The 11,170-nt window shown below is 29.9% G+C and overlaps 1 protein-coding gene across 7 annotated transcripts in view; it reads left to right on the top strand.

Annotated features, from left to right (window-relative positions):
- Nucleotides 1-16: 16 nt before the first annotated feature.
- The window catches only part of LOC107452900 (ribosomal protein L17), a 17,335-nt gene continuing 6,181 nt past the window's right edge, over nt 17-11,170 (top strand). Inside the window, exons 1-6 of one of the 7 annotated variants that reach the window (XM_071179036.1) lie at nt 102-121; nt 245-356; nt 2,628-2,673; nt 3,266-3,306; nt 5,624-5,758; nt 6,549-6,747. In XM_071179036.1, coding sequence (XP_071035137.1) covers nt 354-356; nt 2,628-2,673; nt 3,266-3,306; nt 5,624-5,758; nt 6,549-6,747 — 424 coding nt within the window. In that variant the 5' untranslated portion in view covers nt 102-121; nt 245-353. Of the gene's footprint in view, nt 171-244; nt 1,252-2,627; nt 2,674-3,265; nt 3,307-5,623; nt 5,759-6,548; nt 6,748-11,170 lie in introns of those variants that run through there. The other 6 variants (XM_071179030.1, XM_071179031.1, XM_071179032.1 and 3 more) reach the window with 6 other exon arrangements.

Raw genomic sequence — 11,170 nt, 5'->3', positions numbered from 1 at the left:
AAAGAAAATGATTAAAAATTGTAGAATCTGGCAACATGCTTAGTGTCTATAACTTTATTTACTTTTAATTTTTAATGGCAACATAGTATCTCGCGCAGCGGAGTAGTTATACTAAAACAAGGTACGTATTTATATACTAATAAAAATCTAAGTTAATCGGTAAGAATAAGGTATTATAACTATTATTATTTCCTCTTATATATTGTATTAAGTTTCTGGTACACGTATATTGTTATTTTTCTAGAAAATATTCTTACTTCATATTTCCGTAAGATTGTTTAACTTTGTCATAACTATGTTTTGATGCATGTTCTTCCTGAAAATTTAAGAAAAAGAATGTTTTATTCTGTTGTATGGTATTTGAGAGGTTTCTGTTATATATAATTTATTAGTACTATTTTATATGTTTGGAAATTGCTCAACATCCTAGTTAGAATCAAACAATTTAAAAGTTACATAAACCTGTTGTCGACTGTTATAATAGAATTATTTATTGTACTGCTGTAGATTGGTTAAAGGTATGTGCATTGGAGATCTCGATTGTTAAATTTTTCAGTTAAATTTTCTCATAGAACACATTAAACCTAGTCATTGAACTTACAAGTTTTATGTAAACTAATTTCATTTGTAATCTAAATATAAGCATGGAATTAATATAAAATTTTACATAGCATGCAGAGCTAGCTCGGTTGCGATGATTTTGACTCAATTTGAAATATTTATTTCCTTCTATTACTAATACCGTCTTACACTGTTTTTTGTGTATGTCAAGAGTGTAATTCTTACCCAATATCTGAGTATGCTAAAATTCTATCTCTGCACAAATTTTTTTCCTAAAAGTGAACTTCAAATAAATGTATTAATTAATAGACAACTTAAAAGCTTTTTTCTATAACCTAAATTGCAAATTACATGAAAATAATCACTTAAAGGTTCTTTTTTTTAAGCTATTTTTGGAGAGAGAAAAAATTATAATACCTCCCCTAAAACAGAGAAATTTGTAAAATTAAATCACTTGAGGATAATCCTTATTAAACTATTTGTAATTGTAATTAGAATCAAACCTCTAAACATAGGTTATTTTACCACTGTGCAATTGTTATTTAAGTAAACAATAGTTGAATATGAATTATAAGACAGTGTTTTAAGGGGTGAACTGCTACGTAGGAGCCTTTAAGAGTTGGCAATTATTCTGCTGTGGATCATATGAGAATCCTCATATGAACAATTTAATATTTATCTGTGATCTAGGTGAGTGTTAAGTAGTTTTATACTGTCAATTGTTAATGATGCTGTACAAGTGTTATAATCTTGCTTTGTTTTCAACATCAGTTGTGTATACTGTTTTGAGCTTTCTGGTGACAGGTGAATTGCTTTAGCCACTTGTCCCATAATATCGATTGACTATATGTCATGCAATCTATATTAGGCTTACTTTAGAAGCATTATATATTGATACTTGTCAGAATTGCATGAACTTTAGGGATAAGTAGCATTAAGAGCCATTAAAAACTTGGCAGAAAAATCACACAAATCTAATATTTATTAGGACAATCAAATCTTGAAACGAAACACTCATTTGAGTAACCCCTTTTTGAAAACTAAGATTCACATGATTTTGTCGTCCATCTGTTTTGTTTTTTCTTGTTCTTCAATGATTACTGCTACGCATTTCGTGATATTTAAATTTTTTTGTTTTGTGATGATTTACAAAATGTGATAAAGGAAATAATCAGTATGTTTTTCACCCAACAAAATGCGAGAATATCAGCCATAATATTGGAATAGCAAAAAAAATTACATATTCGATGAAATTAATTTTATATATATTTTTGAGGGGTAAACAGTGTTTTTATCACTTTAAATTACTAACATACATCTTTGAAAGTATCTTGCTGAAAGATATAGATGCTAGAGTGTAATGCCGGAGAAAGCTCAAAAAAATTCTGCCACAGGGATCTTAATTTACATTATTTTCAACTTTCTTTGTATATCTCAATTCTAAGTAAATCAGAAATGTAATGATATCATTTGATTAATATTTTTATTCGAATCACTTATTCCATTTTTCTAAACTTAATTTAATCTTGCTTTCTTGTGTTACTCATTTTATGTTTTTCTGATAGTACAATCAAGGAATTTTGATAGCTTTTGTGTCTTAACTAATAAAATTAATTACATCCTAAATAAAATTGATCTAAAAGCGTTTGAAACTTGGGATATGTCATGCATGTCTGATTTTCAGTCAGTTGTAAATAAAATAAACTTATCGCAGAGTTTAGGACTATAGACCATGAGAAACTTTTTAAGGATATAATTCATAGCCATCTCCAGGTAAGGTGTTAGCCTTGGATAATTGGGCTTCACTCTCTCCAAACAACTGAGGAATGTTCATTTGCTTTGTTTCTAGTTATTCACTTAACAAAAGTTGAATGATTTTCTATTAAGTAAAAGCTAAATACTTTGAAACCTTAATGCCTATCCAATGAATCATAGTGGTTAAGTTGCCTCTAAGTAATAATTTTGCTCTAAGTCTTAAGATTTTGCATTCATGCTAGTGCTACTTTTTATTTGTATAAGTATTTTCTAATTGTATTATTTATTTTTCAAATATTTTTTTCTTTTAGAATAAGATGGGGCGTTATTCTATGGAACCAGACAATGCCACGAAGTGTAAGCCTGTTTTCATCTAAATTAAATTAGATGTATTTATGTCTACTTCATGCTAACTGTTTTTAAAATTAGTTGATATAAAGTTTTATGTATTTCATTACTGTTAATTTGTATTGTAGAGTCAATGAAAGATATTCTTGTTAAGTGGGTGTCAAAATTTTCATTAATTATGTGTTATATTTGTTTGAGGAATTATTTTATTTTAACTTCATAATTTTAAATATTGTAAACATAAGTGTTAGCTGTATACTTTCCTACGTTAGGTTTCGTTATTCCTATAATTTTAACTTTTATCAATATTTTTTAAAACTTTATTTTCATATTTAAAGTGGTTTCAGATTTGTTTTATTTTAAATTTATAAACTGAAATTAAAATGATTTATATTGCCAATACTTATGATCAGATTGAACAAACATTATAATCATGTAATGTTTGTTTAGTTTCTGGCAAAATGAAAATACTTTCAGTAAACAATAATTCTGACTTAATTTTTTTATAAATAAATTATTTTACAAATATTATATCTTAATGTTTGTTTAATAAAATTAATGTTGACAATATGTTCATTAAAGTAAAATTTTTCATTTTTAGCATGCAAGGCTCGTGGCTCAAACCTCAGAGTTCACTTTAAAGTAAGCTTAATTTCTAATATATTTATTTATTATATTTCTAGCTTATGTAGGTATGTAAACTTGCAAACAATGTGTTTTCATAGTTTAATCCTGAATTTCTAATATAACAGGGTGCGTAGCGTTTTTAAAATTTTTCTCTATCTAAAATGATATATATTTTCTTCATTGTGTCAATTTTTGCCATGATAAAAGCGTAGTTTTCCCTATTCAAGCAACCACAATCCATTTGGGCGTTTTGTTTGTCTGTAGTGAATGAAAGCGTCGATCATTTTACATGTTTGATGAAATATGTGCGTATATGCTGAGCTGGGTTCGGTGTGAAGGATTCTCATGCAGCTTTTCTGCTGCATTATGCAACATATTCTCGATTTCTGACTTCATTTTCCGCTCTCTAAAATGAAACCAAAAAAATCTCTTGAATTTCCGATAATAACATGGGCTAACTAAACATAGTCAAATTTTAATAGTGAAATAAATTTTTATTCCTCTTGTTAAATTCATCGTTGGTGAAGTGCCATTGTCAATGACAAGCTAAAGACTTTGCTCTATTCTATTTGTAGATCGGTACATGATCTTTGACATGAGGACCATTCGCTGGGTACATATTTTCATGTAGGTTCTCAGGGCAGTCAATCATAATGCTTCATCCACTAATTTCATTTTTTTTTTTGCACCTTTATTGCTTATACTTCATAGTTACTTTTTTATTATATTTTTTTACTTATTACTTTCTTTTATTGTATCATTACCTACTTTCAAAATTTTCAGTGCCTTAATTTGTTTATGAAAAAACTTAATATTTAGAGGCAGGATTTTAAATAAGTATGAAGAGAGGAGGAGGTGCTCTCAATGTTTTAAATGCAGGAAAAAATCTTGTTATTCAGATTTATCATTCCAAAATTCATTCATAATGATTTGATTAAAAAAACAACCGATTGAAATATGAAAAAAAAAATCCTCAGATTTGTTAAATACAGGGCTGATTGTGGTCCGGAAAAAATCCGGATTTTTTGCTAACTGTGATCCGGAAGTTTCCGGATCCGGAGTTTCAGGCGTTTCAAAAAATCATTGATCACAAAAGTTTTCGGAAATCAAATTTTCATAGATGGAACTTTGAAACACAGTTTATTTTATTTGTAAGGGAGTGCCAGATACTTTATAAGCTTATATTCAAGATTAATATTAATTTTTTATCAGTAAATAGTCATTATAATCAAAAACTCAAGAAAGACATTTGTAAATTTCAATTACTTCTCCAGGTCGACATAGGTTCTTGTAAATGGTATAGGAATGTAAAAAATTTTAAATATATTTTAAGTAAACTAAGAAATGTTGAGAAAAAGGAAAAATCTTTTTATAAACTTTTTTCTAATTTTTCAATTTAAACTTTTTTTTTTTACTCAAGAAATTTTCCGGAATTTTGACTTGGGCTCACAATCACCCCTGTAAATATTATGAGTGAAGGGATCACATATTAATTTCTGAAAAAAATGTTTAGCTTCAACCCTAATTGTATTTGCATTTCAATATTATTTTTAAAAAAAAATTTAATCATTTCATTAAAGAAATACTGAACCAAGTAACGAATTTTATTGATCATTTATTATGAGTCAATCACTAATTTTCGTTAATATTATAAATTTATCAAAGTTTTCTCAATTCTTTACATATTTTTTTAAATTTGGTATGATCAATAATATTAGTGTTGTTAATGTTTTGTTGAATATACTATTACAAATAACATGTATTTAAATTTAAAAAATGATAACCTTTAGCAATTGTTAAATTAATTAGAATTTTATTATAAAATTTTTTCCAGAATTATATTAATTGTTAGTTTAAAAAATGTATGAGCCACTCAATATTGAATATATTTAAAATTGTGTGTAATTTCTGTTTATGGTGGCTAATATTATCAAGAAAAGGGTTCTATGTCAGAAACTAGTTATTTTATCGTGATCATATAAGGTCTATGAAAATAAATTTTGCATTTTGTTAGTGTATATATGAAGAATTTTCAACAGTAAGAGGAAAACATTTTTATTAGCGTACATGTCAAGTGCTTAAAAATCTTTTGAGTGCTTAAAAGGTGCTTATTTTATGTTGAAAATTTTGGCTACGCACCACCCTGTATAAGTTACTGTGTCGATGGATTAAAAATTATGTTAAATTGTTTTTGGCGACTTACAAGCTAACTAAAATTAAGTTTGCTTTAAACTTAGCAAAAGTGTTTTCAAAGGCTGCCTAAGAAATATAAATACAATCTGTGGTGTATAGGTTTATTATTGTATTGATTAAAAAATTTTTTCTATTTCAGAACACAAGAGAAACAGCCCAGGCCATCAAAAAGATGCCTCTTCGTCGTGCTCAGCGCTATTTAAAAAATGTTATTTCTAAGAAAGAAATAGTTCCATTTCGCAGATTTAATGGCACAGTTGGTAGGAAAGCTCAGGTAAATAGTTTTCATGTGGTGATTGCATTAATAATTATTGAAGTTTTTGGGACTAAACTGGCAGGCTTCCTTATACTAAGCATCGTAAGCCGAGTTAATCCTTGTCTACGTATGTAATGAAAACAAGCTATTATTAAGTATTTAAAAATTAGTTCTCAGGTTGTTAATAATGTTATCAATACTGTGTCAAAATTAAGATGTCAGCTTATTGAAAGTTATGGATTAAATTTGTTGTGCATCTGCACCCAATGTTTTTTTCCCCCATGCCAATTTTGACTACTTTTTATTGGTCCTGCTTTTGTAAATCACTAAAAATCTCACTGAAACAGGCTCAACAAATCTGTTCCAGGTGCTCTTGTAAAGCAAGTGATTCATAACAATATGATTCCTTTATGAAAATGAAAATTAAGATGACCACAAAGTAGGATATGCAGGGAGGAATTGAAGATTTTAACTTAAATAGTTGATAAATGAATTAAGATAAGATAGTTTACGTAATTAAAAGGTTAATTTTTTTAGTCATTTAAATAATTGTAACCCCAGTGAAATGATGATCTCTGAGAATGATGAGAGCTGAGCAAAATGACAAAAAGAGTTTAGAAATAACAAAATTTGAATTTTCAATACAAATTTGTCAGTATTCAGAATATATATAAATTGGTGGTTTATTTGATATGAAATATAAATGTGTAAAAGAGTAACTTAATGTAAATAAAGAAATAATAACTTCAAGCTATATATTTTTTATTTTCATTGCTTTTCCTAACATAGTGCGTGATGTAATTCTTAGGTGAAGGCCTGGTCTGGTGTAACTCAAGGTAGATGGCCTAAAAAGAGTGCTGAATTCTTGTTGCAACTTCTCAGAAATGCTGAAAGCAATGCTGACTACAAAGGCTTAGATGTAGATAGGCTTGTTATTGAACACATTCAAGTGAACAGAGCCCCTAAGATGAGGAGGAGGACTTATCGTGCTCATGGTCGAATCAATCGTAAGTTTGACATTTAGTAACATTTAAAATATGTACTTAAAATCTATTAACTACTTGAAAATATATATTTTTCTTTTCCTAAGTGAATGTTCCAATTTATAGCTCTTATTTTTTCTTTAAAAGAGATATTTCACTTTTCAATCATACAGTGTGGAAAAAAAAGTGACCGTCCTTAATTGCTATTGATCATGAGAATGACCTTAAATATGCTAATTTAAGTGCCTGTAATATTTTAGGTTACAAAATCAGACACAAAACATACTTTCTCTGAATGAACATACCTTTTTTTTCCCAACTGATTTGAATTTCTGATCCCCAAAATATTCAGGTGGGAATTCAGGACATCTGGCAAATATGGTTTCAATGATTTGGTCAAGGCTCCAAGGTTTGGACCCTTTAATGTTAATTCTAATTTTTCTCCAGAACTATTCGACCAGTTTTGCTCAAATGTTGTATTTTGCCATGTAAAACTGTTTTTAAAATGATGCAAAATATTGTGTACCTCATGATAAACCTAGTGGCAGAATCGCTGCAGAGAGGTCTTTCCTTTGGTTTTTTACCTTGTTATTATTTTCTGCAGAAATTATTGGAAGATTTCTTTTTTGCAGGTATATTCAAAACATGCCTTCCCGCTCATCGGATGAAAGAGAAATTCTCTTGGTTTTCTATTCTCATTTAAGAATAATGAGAAATTAAAGAATAATAAAGTAAAAAAATATATATATAGTTTTAGTTCTGCAAAAAATTTTGAAAGATTTTTTTCTCCACCAGAATTATATTCAAAAGATGCTTCTTCCTCGTTTTTTGGTGGGGGGTAAAAACACTTGTGATTTTTCTATTCACATTTGAAGTAAAAAATTTTGGTTTTATTAAAAGTATCTTGTAGAAAGATAATTATGCGAGAGAGGTGTGTCCCAGAAAGCCCGATAAAATTCTGCAACGGGGATGATAAATTCAAAATTTTTTCAGCTGTTATTAAGTAATCAAAAAAATATTTATTAAAAGTTATTCTTTTGCATGGAACTATCTTTGGATAAACGAATTTTATAATTGCTTGCAGAAAATTTTCGAGTTTCTTAGAAAGTTCTCAAGATATACCAAAAGTTTTTTAGAGTCTGTCTAATATGTATTTTATTTGTTTAATATGGTAACTTAGGTTATTGTCTGCATTGATTATCATATTTGAAGTCATCCATTGAAACCCAAGATTGGTAGTTAGTTTATGATTGTTAGAACAATAGTTCAGGCATTTGATTCTTCTGCAAATCTCAAAGACCGTTGATTCATGGTTTTCCTCCACTCAATAAGCGGTGGGCATAACAGCTATGTATGTTAAAAGTCCTCATTCTCTGTTATGGGATAAAATCAAACATTCACGAACATCCCTTTTTTTTTTTTTAAACATATTACTGTTATTTGTCCATGAGTACTGGGATTTTTTTCCTTGCAAGATACTATAATCTACAGATGGTCTCAGAACATGTGTAAATGTTACCTAAAAAATATGTATGCTAGTGAGAATAGTTTGCTAACAGTATAATTATAAATCTGTGACTGTTTTCTTCATCTAATGCATTGGTTCTCAACGGGGGCGTTGAGAGTATACTGAGGGGCGGTGAGCTTGTTTTGGGCGGTAGGGGGGCGTTGGGTATGTTTTGGGCGGTAGGGGGCGATGAGCATGTTTGTCACTCAAATTTAATTTTAAAACTTACAACTAAAATTATTAATAAAGATTTATTTAATAAATAAAATTAATCTAAAATTAATATTAAAGAAAAAAGAGTACCAAAGTCAAAACGCATCGGTAAGTTTATTAAAGATTATCCTATACACCATTTGTACCAGCAATAAAACGAACTTATACGACACCTATTCTCCGATCCGAACCAACACAGCTCAGCGCATGAGTCAGTAGTTTTTGCCTTTGACTCATTCAAGTCATTTGGTGGAAATTGAAGTGCATGCGCTTTCAGTATGAATGCTTGATTTGACCCGTGTTTCTTATAATGGTTTTCGTTAGCTTCCTTACAGATTTTTCCCCAGTTTCGATTAGATCTTATAGTTTATTTGGCCAGGTACGTGCTTGAATTAGTTCTTTATCATAAATTATTTATTAATTTTGAGAAATAGTTGATTTTCTTGTATTTTGCTGCCACCAACAATGTCGGTTAACAAACAAGTGTCATCAATACAGTGCCACGTACTTAAGGATGGAATTTGTTCAATTACTGTTGAACTCTCAACCCCCCATGTGTTTACTTTATAATAAAGTTTTATCTAATGAGATCGTGAAGTCTTAAGGTTAGCAGAAGCATTTGCAAAAAACTCATCCTGACAAACAAAATAAAGATTTGTCATTTTTCATGTTACAGAAGGCACCTTCGGTCTCTGGGTTACTAGCAACCTCATCACATAAATGGGGTGATGGTTTGATAGCTTCTTATAATATATCAAAATAAACTGCTGTTTGTAGAAAATGCAACACCATGAAAGAATCATCAGAATCAAATGAAATTTAATGCAGAAACGACTTGTACTGATACAAATAAATGATGAAATTTTCAAAACAAAAGAAACAAATTAAGCGTCCGAAATCAGTATTTGGTGCAGCCACCACGNTGAAACTTTATTAATTTGCATAATATCCTATAATTGACATTTGCTGCGAATTTCATTTGATTCTGATGATTCCTTCATGGTGTTGCATTTTCTACAAACAGCAGTTTATATTGTTAAATCTGTTAAAGCTCATACCATCACAGCTGAGTTGATACTGTCGGTTGTCAAGGAAGTTTTAGAAACTGTTTTACACCATCCAGCCGCATTCAATGTAATTAAAAGATATTCCATAAGAAAAGATACAGTGCGGGCACGAAATGATGAGATGGTTGAAGACGTGGAAATTTCTTTATGCAAACTTGTGATAACCAACGAATTTTTCCTTCAAGTTGATGAATCAACCTTGCCATGTAATGTAGGCTTTACTATAGGCATAGGTCCGGTTTGTAAAGGTAGGAAAAATTATTCAAGAGATGCTTTTTGCAAAAAGCTTGATTGTAGATATCTATTTTTAATCTATTTTTAATTGAAGTTAAATCTATTTTTAATACTGTCAAAGATTATTTTAAAGAGAAAAACACTCCTCTTTCGAATAATATGTTCATTGCCACTGATAGGCTCCTGCAAAGGTGGGTTTGTCGCCCTTTTGCAAATGGATGCATCAGATAATTTAGCTGTTCACTGCGTGATTCACAGACAGTATTTAGTAGGAAAAAATCTCAGCGACCGTTTGCATCAATCATTGTAATATGCCATATCTGCTGTGAGCAAAATTCACAGTAACGCTCACTATACAATTGATTATTCAGACATCTGTGTAAGAAAAACAATGAAAAATTCAATCGCTTGCTACTATACACCGAGATTAGCTGGCTTTCCAAAAGATTCTGTCTCAATAGGTATTGGAATCTTTTCGACTATGTGCTTGAGTTCCTCGAAAACAGAGATGTTGCTCTGAGAGACAGATTGCTAGAATTTAAGAAAGACTTTGACTGATTTATCTGTAAAATTTAACGGTGTTAATTTACAATTTCAAGACGACGAGTTCAATTTGATCCCTACAAAATCAGTGATTTCTGCCCTTCTAAAGAAACTCATTTTGTGGAAGCAGAATTTTGGTTGTAATGAGTTCAGCCAAGCAGGCGAAATTCGCTCTGATGATGCACAAGAATATTGTCAACACCTTGATACTTTTCACATGGACTTTTCTGACAGTTTTAAAGCTGTTTTGTTCCATGGAAATCCCTCAATGGGTTTATGGGTTATGAACCCTTTTGTGATTATTGAAACACCAGAGGTTCAGATTTACGAGGAATCGGTCGAACTTTTAACTAATGAAACTTTGAATGGTGATCGTCTCTCTGAATTTTTACTTAAAGGTGACATCAGTCGTCTCTATCCTGGACTGTAGGTTATCGTTAAAATCTTTTTTAATTGTCTTCCCTTCCTCCTAACTTGTCGTACGTGGATTCAGTGATATTACGGATTTTGTCACAAAAAGGAGAAATCGAATCAAAATTGTGCAACGAGGGGATTTGCGTCTTCATCTAACTAAAAGTATTGAACCGAGCGTTAAGAAATTGGTTCTGAATCATTAAGTACAATCATCCCACTAACGTAGTTGTTTGAATGTTTCGTTGATACTACTTTTTGCGTTAAAAAATACTTTGGGTGTTTTTTTAATTATCTAATTAAGAATGAATTATCATTTGTAAGCATAGGTTTCTTTGTTGTATTTTTTTCCTAAAACGTATTTATTTTGATCGTAACAAATAGACTGCGATTACCTGCCGTGAAAAAATTATCGACTTAATGTACACATTATTTAAAAAAAAAAAAAATTTAAGCGTAAAAAAATTGCTTA

The sequence above is a fragment of the Parasteatoda tepidariorum genome, chromosome 3 (genome assembly GCF_043381705.1).
Source record: "Parasteatoda tepidariorum isolate YZ-2023 chromosome 3, CAS_Ptep_4.0, whole genome shotgun sequence".
Classification (NCBI taxonomy): domain Eukaryota; kingdom Metazoa; phylum Arthropoda; class Arachnida; order Araneae; family Theridiidae; genus Parasteatoda; species Parasteatoda tepidariorum.
Note: the sequence above shows the minus strand (reverse complement) of the source record. Positions and strands in the feature narration are given on the sequence as shown.